Source organism: Trematomus bernacchii, unplaced genomic scaffold, assembly GCF_902827165.1.
Source record: "Trematomus bernacchii unplaced genomic scaffold, fTreBer1.1, whole genome shotgun sequence".
Classification (NCBI taxonomy): domain Eukaryota; kingdom Metazoa; phylum Chordata; class Actinopteri; order Perciformes; family Nototheniidae; genus Trematomus; species Trematomus bernacchii.
Window position 1 is genome coordinate 11,769,407 of NW_022987582.1, and position 22,881 is coordinate 11,792,287.

Here is a 22,881-nt window from a genome sequence, read left to right on the forward strand (position 1 = left end):
AAATTCAATGAGGACTCCTGTATATCTAAAAGTATTGTAACAGTGTTGGATTATTGCCTAAAATATGCCTTTAGGCAAACGTACATTTTATATACTGACACATTTTTTAAAGCAAGTTAATCTTCACAGGTAAACAGCACTTTCATGCTTTTTGTATTTTATTTTGCAGAACACAACTTGAATCACTTAAGCTTGTGTTCACCAAAGAACGTTTTTAATTTAACATCACCCTTTCAAAACGCCCATTAACTTAAATATACTATACATTCTGCCTTTGACTTTCTTTGAAAGAAAATATATTTCACCACTTTTTTAATACCCACAAATATCCCTTGCTCCGTCAACCACCAAATATGTTTCAAACTGACTTGCACAATCAAGGACATCAGAACCTTATATACAAAACTCTTCTACCTATTTATGATTTCCATAATTTCCCTCTCATATTTTTTGTTTAAAAAGGTTTCTAACTAAGTTAAATTACCAGGAAGTATCTAAGTGCAAAGGACATATGCTTCAGTGCTCTTATCTTTCCTAGCATATGATACACTGGACAATCCTTTACCAAAGTAAAGGAATTAATGCCATCGCTAAACTCCATGGCTGCGGTCAAATTGTCCAAAAACAATTCTGGTCCTATGTCTTTCCCTCACCACTTTTCCTTTAGCCCTTATCATTCATCCACTTAGGTTCTTCTGGGTCATTTTGCTCCGTTAGGAACCTGCCTAAGCAGAATAAGCAAAAATAAATTACAGGACATTGTCTGAGCATAATTGGATTCTCTTCACACTGTAGTGGTCTTTTCCTAATCACATATTCAAAAGGAAAACTGGTTAGAAAAAGACATATGATTGATTTGTTTTACTAGTGGACCGTAGCCATCATTTCTGTCTTGAACTTTTTGTTACGATTACCCCTTCAGTAAAAACACACGTCTTTGCCCCACAAGAAATGACCTTCTGTTCACCCCACACGCTTTCCCATACACACTCATTCTTTACCCTGTTGCCACATACATGTACCATCCTGATGGTGATTACTGGAGTTTTTTGATATGCCCAGACACCCCTCACAAACTTGAAAGGCATCCTTTTCTATTTCAGCCACCTTTCTCTTACTTCCTCTTCTGCCCACTGATACTGACATCTTCCACTTCACCGGTGGTTAGCCTCTCATGGAAAAGCAATCACCATAAATCGTGATTTATTTTAGGCTCCGCACTCAACAGTCTCACTTGCTCGTATGGATTTCTCTCTGCTCCTACAGTTCTAATCAGTTTTTCAAGTATCGTCACTTAAAACTTTGTTTTCCACCCACTTGCTGGCTTTTCAATATTTTATGTCAGTGGTTCAATTGTCAAGTTAATTCTCCCTCTATAAGTTCAGCATCTTACTCATCCCTGCTTAATTTCTAGGGTTCTGTGAACATCATTTTAAAATGTACTCCAAATAACTACAAAAATGAGCCAAACTTGATCATATTATCCCTGCACCTGATCTTGATATTTGCATCCCCCAAAGACAACAAACTCCACACTTTCTAAATTAAAAGTCAACACAACCTTCTTCCCATTTCGGATTCTGAATCAAATGAAGGTTTATTGCCAAGTCAGCTGTCCACATAATCATTAAATACATCAAACAGAAAGCAAAATATTGCTAATGTCAAGAAACAGAGTAACATTCAGTGGCTGCAGCACTGTACACTACTGGAACTTATTACTTAGATTGGAGTTGGAGAATAATTGTTGGCGCTCTGGATTTAAAAGTAGGAACCAATGTTTAATCACTCTGGTTCCACTGGATGGCCAAAACGTTTTTGAAATGTCATTTTGTATGGTGACGGAAGCTGATTCAAGTTTAATGGGCAAAAAAAGTGGAAAATAAATGGACTAAGGGTTCAACTAGAAAAAATGCTATCTGACTTTTATTCACCAGACGAGCTAAAGTGTACGTCCATTACGTCATCAAAGCAGCACCTCAGTGGCTTAACGCGTTGGCTTAGCCTCTACAATAATTAGTTTTGAACCCCTGATTATCAAAATGTTATTGTACTTGAGATTGAAAAAAAAAATACAACTCTACATGGCATTTATAAGGCCATGCCTGCTTTGCATTATCCAATTTGTGCTGTAATAAATCAGGAGCTATGAGGTAGTGACATTCACAAGAGAACACTTTCTTACTCCTACATATGTTATTATAGATCATAGTAAAAGAGACCCCCTAATGGGTGTAAGTACTCTAGATTTATACCTATGAAGGGCACACACTTAAGCAGTTCCAAAATAAACAGCAGGATCATGCTTATGACTTATTGAAGTCAGACATACCAGTCGTATTGGATTATTGTTAAACAGAACACAAGAGAAAAGGCAATACATCCACAAAACCTTTATTTCTTTAAAAATGTATTCAAATATATAAACAATACATAAGCAGCTTGTATCATTACACAACAAACAAAAGTAAAGAACACCAAATGCAGTATCTTTCCATCTTCATTCTGAAATTATAATTTAAACTCATCACCGTGTGAAATGGTGCTCCGTAATCTTTATATATTATTTCCGAGGTTTGGCAAGCAAATAATTTATTCAGTGAGCAAATCAGGGATATGCTCACTGAATACATTATTCTAGACTTCTAGCAGCTGAAATCAGCATCCCCGTCAAAATACATTAATAGATGAACACCTCTTACTCAATTTCCCCGGGACTGTGACAGGCGGGGAAAATATCAGCATACATTTAATTGTGAAATGGAATCATTTCAGTGACTAGGTTGCGTCACTTTAGGGGAGCTTTAGCAGCAAAATAGCCTACTCAGCAGCCAGGGGTAATGTATTTGATGTGTTTTATATTCTCTTACAGACTAAAGGTGTACCGCTGTTCCCATGCATGGACTGCAGCTGTGTGTTCAAGAAGCTGGGCAGTCTGAATGCCCACATCAGCAAGATGCACATCTCTGTGATTGAGGTTCCCTCGGGCACTCCAGTAAGACACTGAATGAGCCCTGCTTTACTTTAGTATATTCAAGTTAATGTTCATTATTTTGACCCTGGTGAATAAGGTTAATTGATTGATACATTTTTATTTCGAACAAGTAAAATAAATAATTACAAAACAAAACAAATGTTGCAGTGCATAGTCATGTAAGAGAAATCAAAAACAAAAAATGACATTTACAACAACAACAACAGCATTAGCAACATAAACAGTGCCACATCTAGTGTTCGAAAAGGAGTGAGAAGAAGTATAACTTATTTAATCTCACCCCTTTTTAATACATTTAATACAGGTACACTTTAGACAAGTCCAGTTGAAAACTGAATCGAAAACCAGAATCAGGGTATTTGCCAAGTAGGTGTAACCATACAAGGAATGTTCTTGGTGTATAATGGTTATGTAATAATCAATAAAAGAACATTGCAAGACTCTTTATATACACATAGCCGCATTTTGATTTATTTAATTATCCTTGATGCAAGATTAATGAAAGTATCAATGATTCAGACTGGTGTAGACACTACATTACATTACATTACATGACATGTCATTTGTTAGGCGCTTTTATCCAAAGCGACTTACATACATTCAGTACTGTGGGCAATCCCCACAGGAGCAATTTTGTCTTTTTGCCCAAACCTCACTCTATTCCTCTCCTCCTCCCCCCTCAGGAGACAGAAAGCACAGGTCAGGGTCCCGGGGGGTCGGAGGCCGGCGAGGGGGTGACAGATGTCATCCAGCAACTCCTGGAGCTGTCTGAGCAGGTCAGCGGGGACGCAGCGCAGCCCCAGCCTTCGGAGCCAGCTATCGCCATGGAAACTGCCATTAACCAGGACATCCTGCAGGTGAGCAAAGCACATTCAACCACACTACATCAATTGGGTGATAACAAGGACAAACACATAGTAATCAGGTCTTAAAGCTGACCTACAAAACTAAAACATAACACAAAACTAAATAGATATCAAGATCGTACTTCTCATCTTCATACTTGGGTGTAATGATAGACTGTCCGCTATCCAAAGTAAATTGAATATGTCTGCAAAAATACAAACAAATACTTTATTTCCTTTACCACTTTTAGGGCGAGTAGACAAATTATTTTAGTTTTTAACATCTATGATTCCGATTACTCTACAGCAGGGGTTCCCAACCTTTATTGTGCCAAGGACCGGTAGATACATAAAAAAAAAATCGCGGACCGGTTGTCAATTTTAACTGATTTTAATATTTACTCATCAGCAGCAGGTAGCAACAGAGGCTAATTGTATGTAACAGCCTGAACAAATACTAGAACAATATGCATCCAAAACATATTAACAAAGTTTAAAAAATAACCGGTGTTGTTTTTTGGTTTTTCGGAAAACCAAAAAACCACGTTATTCAGTTTTTAAACCAAAACGGGAAAACAGATAAATCAACGTTTTGGTTTTGTTTGATTTACGGATAATCAGTGAATGCTGGGAAAACGAGGAGAAGGCGCAGTGTGTGTGTGTGCCTGTGTGTGTGTGTGTGTGTGTGTATCACTGGCATTTGTTTTCAGAAGATATTATGATAGTGTCGTTCGTTCCGGTGCACTCCGACAGTATTTAGAACTACATCCAGATTAAGATTAAACTAATTTATTTTGGGAACAGCTGCATATATGGAGTTAGCCATATGTGTGTAAATTACTGTTCATAAACATTTGAAAACAAATGCCAGTGTCGGACAGACACAAACACACCGAACACACAGAGCTGAGCTGAGCAGAGAACATACACACACACATCATGCGCCTTGGTGACTGACTGGACATCTCCTTCATAAAACTAATAAAAGGGGGAGTAATCGGGCAGTTCGATGTGTGTAGAGAGGTGTGTGTGTGTCCCGCTGCCTCCTGATGCTGCAGCCATTTGATGAAGTGAAGGAGGGTTTCCTTCTATAAAACAGCTGTGGGCAGCAGATACCGTGAGAGTCCCGGACATTAATTCATAGATCAAGGCAGACTGGTTTACTCTCCTGTTTTGCGTATCCGGTGCTTAAACAAATAGCTCTACACCCCTGGCCGACATGTCCTTAAAATGAAGTCCGAGTTTGAAATATATCTCAAATAATGTATGCACCACAATTTCCCCACATAAACATAACAGTCTGCAATCAAACGGTTGTCTCCTGTGCGCTCCTCTTCCTACTTGGCGCACCGGTAACATTCTCGTGCGCACAAGAGGCTGAGCCGCCGAATCCCTCGGAACATCATAAAAGCCATTTTCAACGGTTTTCTGGTGAAAGATTAGCTACTGGATGAAATAATATGACTGGTGGCATCGGTGCGGAAATTAAACACTTTAAAAAAAATATTATGATAAAATATTTTTATATATTTATAATTCTGCAAATATTACGATAAACTCACAGCTATTTCGCGGCCCGGCAGTAACACCTCCGCGGCCCGGTACCGGTCCGCGGACCGGGGGTTGGGAACCCCTGCTCTACAGTATTACAATAATGCATGTTACAAGTGTTTGTCCACTGCTTTTTAATCAAAACTGCTGCACCGAATGAAAATCTCCTCAAAGATTTAAATCAAACACCTATAATTTCATATTGAGAAGAGCCAAAAACATTTTCTTGAACCATGTCCCTAACAGCTAATATACATTTTTTCCAATAAATCGGCGCACCAAGGCCCCCAGATTTAATTAACTTGGACTTAGGCAGTCTCTAGGGTACCAGTCCATAATACAATTAAATTGGAATTAGGACAATAATCTTGAAATCTGAGAAAAAGTCAGGATCCTGAGATTCTGACTTTCTTTCTATAAACTCTGACTTAAGTCTCAGAATTCTGTCTTTAATCTAAGATCTAAACAAATAAATAATAACTTTTGGTAAGATAAAAAAAAAAATGCACATGTGGCACTCATCTAATCCCATATAATTATCGTCTACAGCATATGATTCAATTATTATTTTATATTATATAAGAGCTCTTTATCTAGTGTTCTATTTGAGCTCCAATGCGACATGCACTCTTGAGGTTACAAACATGGATTAAAGAAATCCTTCAATTGGAAATCTCTCCTGGTCTTTCTTTCTGTGTGTGTCTGAGCATACAAACCCTCAGATCCACACACCAGCAGCTGCACCTCTTAAGACCTCAAGAGGTTACTGAAGCCATTTATAGGGAAATGATGCGGATGGAAGTCGGAGGACCCACAGTGGGAATAATATTTGGCCACATAGAGGGAGATGAAAAGATACAAAAGTTTCTCAAAAAAGACCATGAATAGATATTTGCTTGAAGATAAGTGATGTGTGCTTTCAAGTTGCCTTCCTTTTAGAGAATGAGAGGCAGGATTCTGGTGCTTGTCGAAAAATATTCCCATCCTGGGGGAAAGAGAACCTTTAAGTTGAACACTACTGGAGAGTTGAATAGAGCCTTTGCTTTCATCCCAAGATGGTTTGATTATGACTGAGCTTTGTAACATTATTTCAAGCCATACCTCAAATGGTTGAATCTATAATAATGAATAAGAAAATATTCTTAACCAGCTGTGTCTCCCTCTCCCCTCATACATAAACTCAATTGTCCCCCCTGGTATTGTGCCTACATTTAGTGGGCCATAACATCGGTATGGAATTATTCTGCAGGAGTTCTACTTGAAACTGAAAACAAACTTTTCTATGGTCAGTTTTCTGAGCCACTATACAAAGGCTTTAATGTGCACTGCAGCATGCCGAACCCAAATACAGACTATAATAACACATTTAAATTGAAAGGCTTTATTTGTCACATGCAGACAAGAGCTGCTACTTTAATACCTCACACTGTAACAACCCTGTTGGGAAATGACTGCTAGATGCAATTTACAATGAATTAATGTCATTAATGGCTGCTACTTTACTACTTTCATATGTTCACATATAATATGTTAATCTACTTCTTATTTCTTTTTACTTTTATTGGAAATGTCTCTTTGCTAGGACAATGTACATGTCCCCACTGTGGGACTAATACATGATTTCTGATTGTAGTTAAGGCTTGTTTTTAGCCAAGATGAAGGAAATAATTTGCAACCCCTACAGGCTGGTAAAATGGCGTGGCATAGGCCTGACGGAGTTTATTATTCTTTAAGTGATTAGGTGTTGTATGTTATTTAGGAAACATTCTATTGTAGGATTTGACCCGCATTACCCTTAATGTAGATTGTGTTACATGAAGGCGTTTTTAAGCTGTGGTGTTTGAGCAGTTTTTCTTATGTTCCTTTCGTAGCAAGCTCTGGAGAACAGTGGGCTGAGTGTGGTCCAGCCGCAGAGCGACAACACATCCAGAGAGAACCAGAGCACGGAGGGCAGAACCGCAGAGAGCAGGAGAGTTCAAATTCACGACAAACCATTCAGGGAAAAGAAAAGGAGCATTTTCAAGAAACCCATACAAATGCCAGGTAGGAGCGGTATTACACGACATTCACAAAAGCATCTTATCACAAACTCAAATGAGATTTTGACATATTGTTGAAGTTCAGTAGGTTTGTAGTTGCCTTTCAGTACAATTATTAATGAATTCACGACTTGAAACTAAGACATTTTAAGTTAGATAACTAATAAATCAGTTCAGTTATTTATGAATAAATGTGTTAAACATTTGCAGATAGATAGATGTGTTGCAATATAAGGGTTTGATGTAATTATAAAAGGAAATGACTGTTTAAGGACTCTTAATTAAGTTATTTTACTAACGTTCAAAAATTTAATTTAAACTGTCCTTTTCCTTGGAAGTTATTTGCATATATATGAAGTTCGTGGCATAAATGAAACATCAGTGCAATTAGTTGTATATAAATGAGCTTGCTTTTTATACAAATATAGTATTCATTGATTTATTCATATTAGATGCTTTTAATTCATAAATAAAATTAATTGCGGTTTAATGTTTTCAGGCTAGGTCTATTTCCTGTTCCTGAACAAGTATTTTTTATCGTCCCTGTTCATTTTCTTACTCGAAAAATCAGTCATTTTATTGACCAACTTTATACTAACTTGGTGATACATCAATGAGAAAGATGATTGATAATATCATAATTTGCAGCCCCAAGCTATCGACAGTAAAACATGTCTGCTTCACTCTGCCTTCCCTCCAGGCTCCATCAGGGAGGAGAACGGCGTCCGCTGGCACGGCTGCCCATACTGCTCCAAGGAGTTCAAGAAGCCCAGCGACCTTGTCCGCCACATCCGCATCCACACTCACGAGAAGCCTTTCAAGTGCAAACAGTGCTTCAGAGCGTTCGCTGTCAAGAGTACCCTCACAGCACACATGAAAACGCACACGGGCGTCAAGGCCTTTGAGTGTCAGTGCTGCCTCAAGTGCTTTTCCACTTCTGGCAGCATGAAGGTACACATGCGTCTGCATACAGGTGAGAAGCAGGTGCACTTCATGAAAGGGTTACACATGAAGCAAAACTAACAAAAATCAACATTTGCACTTTATTGGCTTTGCTGCATCCGAATGACAAACGTAATTTGTATGCACTTAAATAGAAAAGAGGACGTACATGAGCTTTCAACATAATGTTTCCAGGCAGCCTTTTATCATTTAGTTATCAGCTATATGGTATAATAAATTATGCAGAGAACGACAAAAGCTGCTAGACCTGTATACTTATACTCATTTGCACTTATGTGTTTGCAATTATCCTGAATTTGCCTCTACTTAGCGAGCTGGACCTAAACAAGCGTCCCCATGGACATGAAATGTCAGCATTAGTGTGGAATAAAAAACGGTATCACTTTAATTATTATGTGCATCTGTGCATTAGTTGTTGTCTATTATTGCTATGTAATGGCACTTTTCTATGTTAGGTGTTTACTTTTGGTCATGTGTTAGCTCTAAGCTCAGACTTTTCTGAATGTTCTCAGCTGTGTTTCTCACTAAGGCTTGTGCGTATACAGTTTGATATCATTGTCACTTTTTCTTGTGCTGTAATTTTTCATAAATATATATCATATATATTGTCTCCTGCTAACTGCAAGGCTTGGGTTTTATATTATTTATCTAGATTTTCTTAGGGATAGGAAATTCTAATATATTTTGCGTTAATTGTAGTTTATATCTACATGTCAGGTCTAATTCTCTAAATACTAATTCTCTAAGTGCTTTTTCTTTCTTCCCAGGTGTACGTCCTTTTCCCTGCCCTCACTGTGACAAGATCTTCCGCACATCGGGCCACAGGAAAACACACATTGCGTCTCACTTCAAAAGTTTGCAGCAAAAGAAGCACAAGTTTCCTCGCAAAGCCAACAAAGCCAAAGTGTCCAAGAGTAACCTACCTCTGCCCGACATCCCCCTGCAGGAACCCATCCTCATCACTGACTTTGGTAAAAAATGTTATGTTAACGATTGTGAACAAACTCGCCTTCTAAATTGTTCTTGAGATGACGTGAAACCCATTGTTCAGTTAACTACATTTCTTTTTTCAAATGGAACACATGTTTCTTGTTCACATGTTGCTTAACAGGCCTCATCCCATCCCAAAACCCCCGCTTGGCCTTTCAACAATACCTTGAGGTGGTGGGCAGTGACCGGCCATACAAGTGCCAGTTCTGTAATAAGGCCTACAAGAAATCAAGCCATCTGAAACAGCATACCAGGTAAAGCTCCTTGAATAACATTGTCCAATACAGGATTTATAATACAAGTATTTTTTCTAATTCGTAGTTGTAGTAATGATAGTTGGTACAGTTCAATTGTATTCTGTATATAATATTGAATGATTGCTGTATAAAAATGGCATTTCTTTACTTTTAATACTTTGTGTCCCACTTGAAACTACTTATGGTCTCCGTTATGTTATCCTTTTATCATCCCAGGTCTCATACAGGAGAAAGGCCCTACAAGTGTCTGCAGTGCAGTCGGGGTTTTGCCTCCTCGGGAGTCCTCAAGGCTCACATCAGGACCCACTCTGGTTTAAAGGCGTACAAGTGCCTGATGTGCGACACCACATTCACCACCAGCGGCAGCCTGCGACGTCACATGACCACCCACAGTGACCTGCGACCCTACATGTGCCCATACTGCCAGAAGACCTTCAAGTCATCTCCCAACTGCAGGAAGCACATGAAGACACACAGGTTTGGGCTTTCTCTGCACAGTTTTTGTATTGCTGTTTGTTCTTTTATACTTTTTCCCCCCATAGAGAAGCATTCCTTGACAAGGAAGTCTACGTACAACATAATAACACCTCAATAAATAAAACCTATGTTCTGCCAAACCAGGTATGAATTGGCCCAGCAGCTGCAGCCCCAGTCATCAGATGACCACTTAGGAGGGGGCACGGTGGACCATGAAATGCAGGTGGAAATAGAGGGAGACTCCCTCCATCAACCACCTGCTACCTCAGAAGAGCAGCAAAGTATGCTGGGACTGGACCAGACAGAGGTCGTGAATGGAAGTCAAGAAGTGACCTTGGAGGTCCCCCTGACTGACCAGACCCTTGTACAAGGAGAAGGTACGCAGACACCGGGCCAAAGGGCTGGCCAGGAGTGGCACATCCCTGTCTGTATGGACTAACTGTTACCTTGCCTTTTGGAAAACCAAAACGAGTACATAGATGTGCAAAATGACTGTTAAGGGACGCAAAACAACTACAAAGCGATGAAAATGTCAGTTAATTAGGTGCAAAAAACTACTACGTAGAAATGTAGAAGATGCTAATGACCATAAAGAGATACGAGGCATCTCATGTGGCCCTAACATTGACCTTTTTCAAGAATTCACAATTATTTCTTAAGCTCAGAGGTGCATTTAGGGGCATTGCATAAAGCACTTTTAGTAGTTACTTTCATAACGCAGCACATACGCGCTTCATTTTCCATGGTTTCTCTTATATCACGTCTCTGAAAATAGTCTTCATTGTCCTTCAGAACCACGTTTGATTTCAGAAAACACCATGGTTTTTATAATAATGGTTTTGTTGCCTGTTCGGAATTGGCTCCTCTCAAATGACATCAGTTTTCAAATGCATGTCTTGTGGTCAGGTCAGTACTCCTGACCTCAGATATATATGTTTAATGGTTTTTAAATAATAACGTAGACTGCAATTTACACTCCATACAAATGTTCAAAAGAGGAGAGTGGTTGGTATTTTTACATATTGTTCACAAAAGCAGCACCTATGGCATTATCTAGATCTGAATTAAGCCTTCACTTTATAATAAATTATGTTTTAAATAATAGACCCCTTTTTACTTTGCAGTTGCCATGACAATGCATGATGGATTATGTAGTTAATATAAGCGATTATTTACATGCGAGACATTGTTTTTATGGATAATGACCCGTGGAAGTAAATTGGGTAAACACCACCAAGGTTGAGAATTATGACCCGAATAATTGAATTTACAGAGTTAAGATGCCATTCCTATCCATTTTACACATTGCGAGTTTAAGACTAACCTGCATCTTTTTTTCTTCTTCTGTTGACAGACTCGTATGTGACCACCCAACATGCTTTGCCTCAAAACATCAGCCAGTTTGAGACACCAGCACTTCCTCAGCCTTCCTTTGACCAGCAAGCTCTAACACAAGGTACAAACTGACATCTCACTGATTTCACTCATGCATGCTTTTCCCCCCAGAGATTACATTTTTAATCTATGATGTCTGTATTGCATGAAAAAAATCAATCAAATATGCGTTTATGTAGGACAATGAAGTAAAAAACTTGGTTACTTGTGCAACCCCTGTTCTCATGGTAGCCTAAGTGAGATGTCTACATTGAAACAAATGCCATTAAGGAGAACTGTGCACACTGTCATCTCTCATTGTGTAAAACAAAGGTTTCTGATGGGAAAGCGACTAGACAATGAGCTGTAGAAGGTCCCTTTTCGTTCCAGTAATTTCCCCTTCGTTTTTTCTTCCATTAAAAGTTAATTGTGCAATGTGCGAAGTTGGCCTCAACAAACGACCTTAGTAATAACACTTTTTAATTCAGATTATAATTAGAAAGACATCAAAAATGATTGATGGATTACATTTACTGTCAGTTTCACTCAATAATCAAAGGAGAACATTACTATACAGTTAATGTTGTAAAAGAGTTAGATGCTAATAGCCATTTGTTGTACTCTAGTGCAATGACAATTAAATCAAATCTAATCTAATCTGAGATAAACAAGAGATATAGAGGCACTTTCCCTGATGTTTTATGTTCTTTCTTCCCTTTCCATTGTGTAACTCTAAATCCAGTGTAGGGCTCTCAAATATATGGTTACTACTTTCACTCAAATGACTAACTCACAGAGTTCCCATCATGCCAACTGACTGTTTTGGCAGCCTGGATTCTGTGGATGAGAGCAGTGGGCATCATCGCACTCTGACAGCAAACATCTGTCTGGCAGATGCTCTCTCCTGGGGCTCAACAACCTTGTTATCTGTCCAGAGCAGACCGGGTATTTCATCACTCTCATATTGCCTCGAGTGCTACCAAATATTCAAGGGAACAAAGCACATGTGCCTGGGCAGGAGGGCTCTTGAGCTGCTAATCAATTTTTAACCCCCGGTTTACCACTGCCTTGTATAAAGCATTAGTATGTCGTTTTTAGGTATGGAAGCCTTTAGGAGACATTATTAAAATGTAAATTTATACTTGAAAATCAACATTTTGTTCCACAGTACCATCATCATTTCTTAAAATGAATGTGTTAGTTGAGTTATAAATCAAATGCAATAATCCTATTAGCATTTTTAAAGCATTGGCGTTCTATGACAATAATGAAATGTATATTTAAAAAGCTGTTTAACTCTTAATGTTGAGTCAGTACAGGGTTCAACATTATAATGTTGAATCAATTTGAATATTAAAATGCAGTGTAATTAATGCAGCTTTTTTTCTCCATTTTTGCATAGAAAGAAATTGTCACAATTTGAAATGCAGTTTTCTAAGCATTGGTTAAGATTGCATTTGAAAACGCAATCTCATAAAGCAATTTCAATTTAATTTAGTATGGTCATAAAAGGCCCATCAAAAGTATGTGAAAAGGAAATTGTATCTACTTTAACAATGCATACCTATGTTGAAGATTATACTTTTGTGGAGTTACCTTTAATTTTCAAGTCTGCATTATCATTTCAAGAAAGTCCCCTATGGCCTTCCATAGTTTGTGGCCTAATTGGTTATATCAACCCCTTGGGTTTCATGTGCATAGTGTCTAGTATTCACATATGTGGAATTGCAAAGTTTAAAAGCTAAACACTTTTGAATTATTATTTGCCATTTGCCATTTTATTCTTCAATAAATTCTTCTTTGAGATGTGATGAATAGCTGAAGATACTGATTTCTCGTTGTCTTCTCCCCTCAGGCTTCACCATCACTGAATCTAGCTACAGTCAGGCCCAGTTCTCCAGCGTCCAGCAGCTGCAGGACTCCAGCACCCTGGAGTCCCAGGCCCTGTCCTCCAGCTATCACCCCCCCCAACCTGCTCCACGTTTCCAGTGCTGAAGTGGTGAGTCCTGGGACTACACCCAATAAGCCCTTACACTCACCTGGACTTAGAAAGCTGATTAGTAGCTGAGCAGTACACAACTATTGATAAAGACATGTTGGACTTATTTGTTTGTATGCATGCTTCATTAGGACAAGAAGATTGATACCACTCTCATATATGTGGGTTAAGTACACTACTGGAGATAGGGATTAGTTAGCCTAGATTAGCATACAAACTTGCAACTGGGAAAAAGTGCATCCGGCTCTCTCAAATGATTAAAAATACGCCTTAATAATGAAATACCCCCTGAAATGGTTTAATTGTTTCTCAATGTAATGTGCATTCATATTATGGTTCACCTAGCTAAAACTGACCAAACTTCAACTCTAACTTAATATTCTAAACTGCATATAGGTAGGATTTCCCAAAATGTTGAAATAACCCTTTGAAGACATATCTTAAGCAGACATGAGACACTTGGAACTAATAATGCCTCCTAAATATATTTATTTCTGCAATAAGGTGATTTTGTTGATTTATCTTGTGAAATCTAGACGAATGGACTTCTTCAGCAGAGCACTCAGGATGAGCTTCAGCTGAGCACTGAAACACAGGACTACCAGGATGACAGCGAGGACAACAGCAAGAGAGCCTACAGGTTTACTTCTGACTTACTTCTTGCTAAAACCTCTTCAAATTTTTATTCCCAACCTTTTGTAAAAGCAACAGTAAGGAGAAAAAGATAAAAAGAGATTCCTCTGCCATCTATGGCCACCTTCATTTCTCAACAGAACTGTTATCTTATTTGCTTACAGATTCTTTTAGAATAGATGCATTACATTATTAAACTGTGATCCTTAAGCCAGTGATATACTTGCTTTCACTACGCATATGCATGATGTCTGCTTGCGTCTGATCGGAGCGTTGGTTTTTACATCCTCAGAAATGAACACTACAGATAATCACACATAATCTGTAGTGCATTATGGTGATGTGACAGGATCAGGGGTCAGTAGGCACATCATCAACGACAACAATGGACATTTTGGAAGAAACGCTAATAGCTGCTACTGCTAATGCTAATCAAAAAAGCTGTTGACAGTATGATAAATAACATTTTATAATTTGACATAAAGGACGTAAAATCTAAGCAAAGTTTGGGGGAAATGGAATGTGGGCGGCGCCGATAGTGTGTTTTCCCCACCAGTCACAGGATAAGGTACCTTACTTAGCTAGGCATTTATTTTTGTATCAATCCCCAGTTCACTGAGACACATTTTTCGCAAAATAATACTTTATGTTTATTGTTTAAATCATGCAAAACTGGAAGTTATGCAAGGTACAAGTTTTCTGGTGTCATTCAGTGGAATCCTCCAGTAAGACATGTTCATCCGCATCTATGTGGACATTTCCGCTTAGGATGTCAGCTTTTATGTGAACCCGTGGTTAAAAAAGCAAGCATATTTCCAGCATTTACTGCGCCATTGAAGAACACTCTGTGACTTTGCGAAATCTGCTTCTGCTCTGTTCTTGCCTGATGGATTCTGGTTGTACTGAAAAGAGAATCTCTGCCTATTCTGATCGTGTTTACGCTTCCCTCAGAGTCCCCTGATTCTCACAGATCCTAAAACCTCCTTATGCCTTGATGCTGTCTTTCCTACGTGATGCAACCATGCCATGCAAAAGTACCTGGTTTTCACCAAAGCGCTTGCCATTCAGGCCCAAAGAGTTCAATTATGTCTCTCCAATCCAGAACATATTTTTCAACATGCTCTCAGACTACTTTGAGAGCAGTTCGGTAAACTCCAGGTTACTCAGGAGAGGCACTCATTCCACCATTTAAGCCTGATTGCACTGCAATTGTATTCTGTCCGACAGGTCCCAAATCTGGACATAGAATCTGTTCTTTTATTTTTTACCTTGGTCACGACCAAACAATCCTTTTTGCTAGTTGGTTGGCATTTGCTAGTCATATTCCCCATTGATATCAAAACTGCAGAATGTCTACACATCTTTCGTCGGAGATGTAAAACCCACCTGTTTCCACTGCACCTTGGCCATTCAAATCTTTAATAAAAGTTTGGCTTATTTGAAGGTACTTGCAGTATTCTTGCTGTTATGTATCTTCATGGTTAATTGCACGTATTGTGAGTTGCTTTGGATAGAAGCACCGTCTAATGTAAAGTTATATTATAGCTCAAACACCTATGAGAATTACTCTGTGATCATTGGTCAACCTAATTGTCATAACGGGTCCAAACAGTATCTAAATAATGAAACTTGGACAGTTACGCACAAGTACTGTTTGTTGATGTTCTCATTTTGTTTTGATGATAGCAGATCTGACCCTTATAAACTCTATCTAAGATACACCAAAGAACTCAGTAACCCAATGGCTGTTGTTAGTTTTCCCTGATTACAGAGCTGCATTGTTTTTGTGAGCTTTCTCCAATCAAAACAAATCATTTTTCCAGGGCTTAAAGCAGATTATTGATCAGCGACATCATAAAGACTGAGCCACGGGAAATGAAAGGCAATGTTTACAGCATTCACAATGACTGCCTTTAATAACTTTATTATCAGTAAGCAATTGCCTTCATATACATGCCCCAGGGACAGGGGCGGATCTACGGGCAGCTGCCCCCCCACTGTAGAGCCTTGCCCCCCCCAGCTGCCCCTAACCTTTGTGTCCCTAAAACTGTACTTGTAGAAACAAACCTACACTATGTCCACAAGCTTCTCAAGCAACGAAACAAGCAGTACATTCATTAAAAGTGAATCATTTTAAATATCATCTTAGGCCCGTAAAAAACGTAGCTACGGCCCTGCATTAAACTGTGGAGCGGCGTTCACACAGACCGCGGCTCACACCGCTGCAGAGAGACCGAGCTGTCCCAGCACCTGAGGGTGGATCAGCTTCCCCTTGGAGCATTTCCCCTTCCACTAGTTTTGTTTTTACCAAGGACGAGAGCTTGAAACAAAATATTAATAAAACGCTGCCGTTTGAATCGATAGCATTTAACAGACGGTCGCGGTTTGGGACGTTACGTTACACAATACTACACAGACAGCGCTAGCTGGGAGATCGATCACTTTATTTGCTAAACTATGCAGTACTATTAAATCCACGTAAATTACACATCACAGCAATGAGGCCAGATTCAAACAGGATACATCCTTTACCGTCAAACTGGGTCTAAACACAGCTGCCTGTGCGTTTGATAAATACTTTCTGATTTTATATTTATTATAGGCTATGCTACTTATCAGCTACATGGCCCTAACGTGTAAAGTTATACAAACATTTGTACCAGTGCTTTTCACAAGTAGACTCTTGCAGGCCAGAGTAGCTGGACTGATTCAACAACAACAAAAAGACATATCTGAGAAGTGATCAGAAAGAGGAAAAGGAAAAGAGAGTACACTGAAGAGACCAGGAGGGTCAGAGCAGGAGGAAGCCAGGAGGAGATGAAGACATTAGTGAAGAAGAAGAAATGTATGTGAGGAATAAAGATGAAGTGTCAGAAAGAGGGCCAGGGATCAGGAGGCAGATGAGACTCCAGCTGGACCACATCGTATGTTTTTATTCTCCACATTACAGCAGTACAATCTAGCGGCTCTTAGTATTGACAAATATAAAGATCAAATATGTATTGAAATGTGTTACTGCACAGGTCACCTTTAGCTCTCTTAAGAGATGGGTGACGTCATTTGTGTACTTCATTATAACTAAGTACTTTTACCGTACTTACAGTAAACAGAATTCTAGGGTATCATGAGTATTTTCTGCTGTTTTATACTATATTTTAGTTTGTTTATCTAAACACCTTGTTTCTCTTGTGCATTAAGAACACTTAGGGCATGATTTAACAATAAATAGGTTATATATACAGTATAAAATACCACGTACGGTCCGCCCTCCCATGCCACCTTGGCATGACCTCTTGCCCCCCCCCTTTGCCACCCCATGTAAAATGTTCTAGAACCGCCACTGCCCAGGGATACTCTCAGGTTTGCCAAGGTATCAGGTCGAACCTACTCAAAACGTTTGTCAAAAGTAGAAACCAATTTGGCTTAAAAGATAACCTTAAGTCCTCTGTATCATCCATCATTTACACATTTTCCTTGCAGTCAGGATTTATCTCTTTAATAAGAAGGGACCTTGGAGACAAAGCGCATAAAGAATTTAAATAATTCTCCCAGGCTGTTTTTCTCTGTGACATCAGCTTAAAGCTGCATTCACATGACCAAATGTCTCATCTGACTCTACAGACTACTTAGCTGTTTATCATTACATTTGTTTCGTCTGAATTCAACAACAATAATGGGCCTTTCTTTTGCTCTTTTCAGGTGCAATTGGTGTAATAAGGGCTTCAAAAAGTCAAGCCATCTGAAGCAGCACGTGCGCTCCCACACCGGGGAGAAACCCTACAGATGTAATCTCTGTGGACGAGCCTTTGTATCAGCCGGAGTGCTAAAGTCCCACCTCAACACGCACACAGGTAAGCTTAGCAACGACCTCCTAAATGAATTAGCTTTTAAAAACCCAAAGCCTTTGTAGGTCATTGCCTTCATTAAATATGTCCTATTCTATTGCATTTAATTAATTTTTTCATCAAATGATTAAGATGCTAGGGGTACATTGTGATTTCCTTTTATTACCTTATCTCCCAAAACCTGGTCATGCATTTTATTCACACCACGATTACAAATGACTTAGTAATTCAAGATATTTAAATACCCATGGTGCCATGGGAACAAAATAGGCTTAGGAGTAAAACGATTTATGAAGTATCTCAATGTCTTAACCCTCAAATCACGTATAAATGAATACGAAATGAAATTGATTTCTCTTTTCCACATTGCACCCAACTTACACTGTTATCCTACCCATGTTACACCATTATGACACCCTTATAACAACCTTCTTTTACCCATGTAAGACCCATATCACACACATGTAACACCTATATAACACCGTAATTACACTGTTGTTACACCCGCATTACATCCGTATTACACTCTTTTTACACCTATATTACAGTGTTATTAGACTCATATTACATCCATATTACAGCGTATGTTAATTACACCCATTTACCACATGGACACAGCCTGCCAAATGACTGTATCCCCACGATACTAAAACCATCCTGAGTCCGGGATGAGAACAAATTACAACATGTAATTTATGTAAGTAAAAGCAGGAATAGGTGTTTTAGGAACTTGGAGCAAGACCAACAAATGAATTGGCAGTATCACAAAAATATATGGAAAGTTTTAGTAATACCTTATTCTTTAGTAAAATCGTATAAAATGTTTCAAATGCAACGTCCTGAAACCCCTGCCTCTCCTCTCTCCCTGATAGGAGTGAAGCCCTTTAAGTGTAATGTCTGCGACGCCTCATTCACCACCAACGGCAGCCTGAACCGCCACATGATCATCCACATCAAGTCTTTCAAATGCTCCGTGTGTGACGACAACTTCAGGACCAGCCTGCTGTGTAAAAAGCATATGAAGAAGGAGCACGCTGTGGAGGATCAGAGTAAGGAGGCCGAGACAACTTTAAACATAACACTTTTTCATACAGGGGGTCATTGAAAACTTACATCCCATTACTTAGAAATGCTGTTTGAAAAGTTTGAAAACAAAATATTCTAAAAAGATGAAACTTAGGGGGAAATGCTAAAATGCTAACAGATCGATTGTTGTATTTCAAATATTTGAAAGAAGCTGTTTTGTACATCACTGTCTAGAAAGTTTACATTTCCCTTTGCCGAATGCTCTCAGTTATGCGTCTGGATGGAGAAGACATTGAGGAAGAGGAGGAGGAGGATGAAGAAGAAGAAGAGGATGAGGACGGGGAGCTGAAGTTAAAGAGGAAGGGTTTAGAAATCATCACATTCACAGAGGAGCAGACGGCCGAGCTGGCGAAAGATCCCGGCGAGGAGGCCTCGGTGTCGGAGCGGATCCTCGCCCAGTCGGCTGCGGAGAGGGATCGCATCAGCGAGATCAAAGACAAGGCCGTAGAGCTGGAGACAGAACCAAAGTTTGCCAACTGCTGCAATTTCTGCCCCAAGAGCTTCAAGAAGCCCAGTGACCTCGTTAGGTAAATATCACTCCTGTTTATTGGTCTTTAGGAGAAACATGTCCGATTCTCACGTTCTCATCATGAAGCAAAAATTAAATGGAATGAAAACGCTACGTATTTTAAAACCATTGCTTTAAATTGGGTCTTTTTTTATCTTAGCTGTTCTGTCAAAGTTTAAGATACCCTTCATTTTTTTCAATTTTTTCAATTTTTTGTTATTATTGTTGTTTGTTTTTACTTAACGATAATCCTTTTTGGTTGCTCCAAGTAATGGTACCATAACAGCAAGAATATAAATACAATAATAATTCAGTCTCATGGTCACTCTCTCAGGGTCAGGGGTTGGCAACCATTCTCTCGAAGCTGATCGGCCGACATCAATTAACACTTATTTTCATCCAAATATGTAATATAATGTATATTTCATTGATGATATTATTTGGAATAGTTTTCTTGTCCCACAAATTAATTTATTAAACTATATTTCATATTTGTCTTATTTTATTCCACCTATATTAGTCCTTATCGCTGTACATGATACTATAAAACTACTCGGATGTCATTTATGTCAATCTTGCTTTTCCCCCACACCCTTAGGCTATACTTTTAACATCAATGTAGCAGTATAAATAACATATAAACCTCCTTGATCAAAGGTCAGTAGGTTCTCCAAATTCCCCATTCAATTTGCACGTGCAATTATGTGTCAGACTTCTTGATTAAAGTGTGAAATGACAGACATCAGAAATACAATGTTTAAAATCTCTAGAAGCTGGCCCATGTTTTTGAAAGTGATTTTTGACTGTTGTTTTGACAAACAAGTGAGGCACATTTATTATTTAAGTTTTCATATTTGGAGTCACAGTGCATTTGCAATTTTTTGCAAGCTCGTGTTACAACGGCACTGGGCACCAAAGGCATGAGATGGAAGAGTGCTCTTGGGCAGAAAACCCTGTCAATGCTTGATTGTGTGCTGTCTTTTTTCACACTAAATCTCTCATGTGTCCTCTTTCAAATGTGCCTATGTTGATCTGCTTCAATTTCTAGGCATATTCGGATCCATACGGGAGAAAGACCTTACAAGTGTGATGAATGTGGGAAGAGTTTTACAGTGAAATCTACCCTGGACTGCCACGTGAAAACACATACAGGTTCATTTTTGATCACTATATTTGGTTGCTTATTGATGTTGAGGTTAAAATTGTTGAGGGGGATTCTACTGTTAGTGGAATTTTTGAAACATTGGGGTATTTGGATTAGTGTCTTTTAAACAAGGTTCTGGCAAAATTATTTCCCAAAACTAGGATAACAACTTTATTGGAACTTTGTTATGAATAATTGAAGAATAGTCTACTGTATCCACTGTTGTTTTAAACAACTAACTTTTTCTTATTAATTAGTTTTTTAGCTGTAGGAAGAGAGGAAGAAGAAAAAGTTTACAAAAACTCCCTGACCTGATTGCAGACTCTTTAGGCGCTTTCCTTGAAATTTCAAAGCTGTTTGATATTTTAGGACGGTTATATCACTGCCTTCTTACAAAATCCAAAATTCACAGAGAATAGAAGTAGAAGAACCCTCAAGTAACTTTCACTTTTTTTACTTTATCTTTGCAGGTCAGAAACTATTCAGCTGTCACATGTGCAACACCTCCTTCTCTACAAAGGGCAGCTTGAAGGTGCATATGCGCCTCCACACAGGCTCCAAGCCCTTCAAATGTCCCTTCTGTGAACTACGATTCAGAACTTCAGGCCACCGCAAAACCCACATCCAGTGCCATTTCCGTCCAAGCCTAGAAAGTCGCAGATCCAAGCGGTCAGCCTTGTCCTCTGGTCATGGTCAAGACCCAGGGACTGGGCAGGCTCTGGGGCAGGGCCTGAGCCAGCAGTCAGCCGCTTTAGATGCTCTTCAACCTGTGGGTCTGCTGCAAACTGGCAACTCTGACCCCAACATGTACCTCCCTGCCAGCCAAGTCCTGACAGGGCAGTTTGACCAGAATCTACTGCAACAGGGACTGGTGGGACAGGCCATTTTACCTGCCTCTATGTCAGGTAAGCCCTTTGAAAGGATCGCACAGAACAAGAAATACAATGAAATTAAAGAAGCTATTAAGAATTTTCTAAAAAAAATCGTATAATAGACATCAGTATTTAAGTAGACTGCAGTCGTTCTGTTATTTGCAGGATGGCAATCTTTGGGCTTGGGTTTATCATGAGCCAAAACAGTGACATGATGTTGTAACCATATATTTTAATTGTAATAGGATTAATATCATATGTCATGTTCCTATATTTTGTCTTGGACCATTAGCTGCATGTCTTATGACCTTTGACCTTATAAATTGCAAATGCCAGATTCATAATGTATAGCTAAGGTACAGCTATACTGCTAACCTTAGCTTAGGTTACAGTTAGCTAGTTGGCCACCCCTGCCATGCATTGCGCTTGGCTAGTACAAATAAATGATTAGTTATGAGCTTTGCTTTGTTAGTATGATGAATCACGTTATCTTGTTAAGTAATTTCGCTGGCCAACTAACATATCAACTCAGAAAGTGTGGTGCTAGCGATAACGTTAGCTAACAAGTAAGCTTAATCTACCCAGCTAGCTGCACAACCTTGCATAGATTGTTTTGTAACCTTAACTGATAAGGTAATTTGCTAATGGAAAGCTTACTAATTTACCAACAGATACCCAAGAGTGTGGATAAATTAGTTTGTGTCCACTCAAGACAGTATTTTGCTACATTAGCTCGAACCGTGGGTTAGAGAGGCGTCCCGAGTCACGAGTCTCCTACATTGAAATTAGCCTACAGGCTGTAATAGGCAACCAAGAAAGTTTGGAATCTGTTCAAATATGATCAAATATTGGCAACACAAAGCGATTGACAACTATACATTGTTAAATATAGTACTTTACATAATCATGCAGAGTTGTAGATATGAAGACCAAATGCATCGTTTTACTGCAATAGTTTAGAGCAGAGTAAGAAGTAGTCTGGAAATCAGCTGTCTGTTTTTTACAGAGAATTTATTTTATTTACTCAAAGCAAACCATGGTCTGCAGGCATCATTTTGTGGGGATAGAATGACCCAACACCATAAAAGTGGAGTCACTGAATTGTATTAGTCACTATGTGTAATGGATGACCCAACAACACATTTTATTGACATTTGGCACTTACTCTAATCGTAATGTCACGCTGATGATACCAAGGTTTGTGCGTGTAGATGAAACGCTTTACTTGAAATGCTTGCTTTGTAATCATTTGCCATTTGCTCCGGCCAAGATGAATGACATGGCCAGTGTTGGGAGATGAAAG

General features: G+C 39.0%; 1 protein-coding gene across 1 annotated transcript in view; it reads left to right on the forward strand.

Moving 5' to 3' along the window:
• LOC117480627 (zinc finger protein 236-like) overlaps positions 1 to 22,881 on the forward strand; it is a 53,057-nt gene that overhangs the window by 11,777 nt on the left and 18,399 nt on the right. The window contains 17 exon segments of the mRNA XM_034128006.1: positions 2,873 to 2,995; positions 3,679 to 3,852; positions 7,263 to 7,434; positions 8,131 to 8,403; positions 9,161 to 9,364; positions 9,505 to 9,637; positions 9,857 to 10,117; positions 10,262 to 10,494; positions 11,472 to 11,573; positions 13,347 to 13,453; positions 13,455 to 13,490; positions 14,027 to 14,130; positions 17,823 to 17,974; positions 18,841 to 19,017; positions 19,263 to 19,581; positions 20,611 to 20,714; positions 21,177 to 21,611. Coding sequence (XP_033983897.1) covers positions 2,873 to 2,995; positions 3,679 to 3,852; positions 7,263 to 7,434; positions 8,131 to 8,403; positions 9,161 to 9,364; positions 9,505 to 9,637; positions 9,857 to 10,117; positions 10,262 to 10,494; positions 11,472 to 11,573; positions 13,347 to 13,453; positions 13,455 to 13,490; positions 14,027 to 14,130; positions 17,823 to 17,974; positions 18,841 to 19,017; positions 19,263 to 19,581; positions 20,611 to 20,714; positions 21,177 to 21,611 — 3,109 coding nt within the window.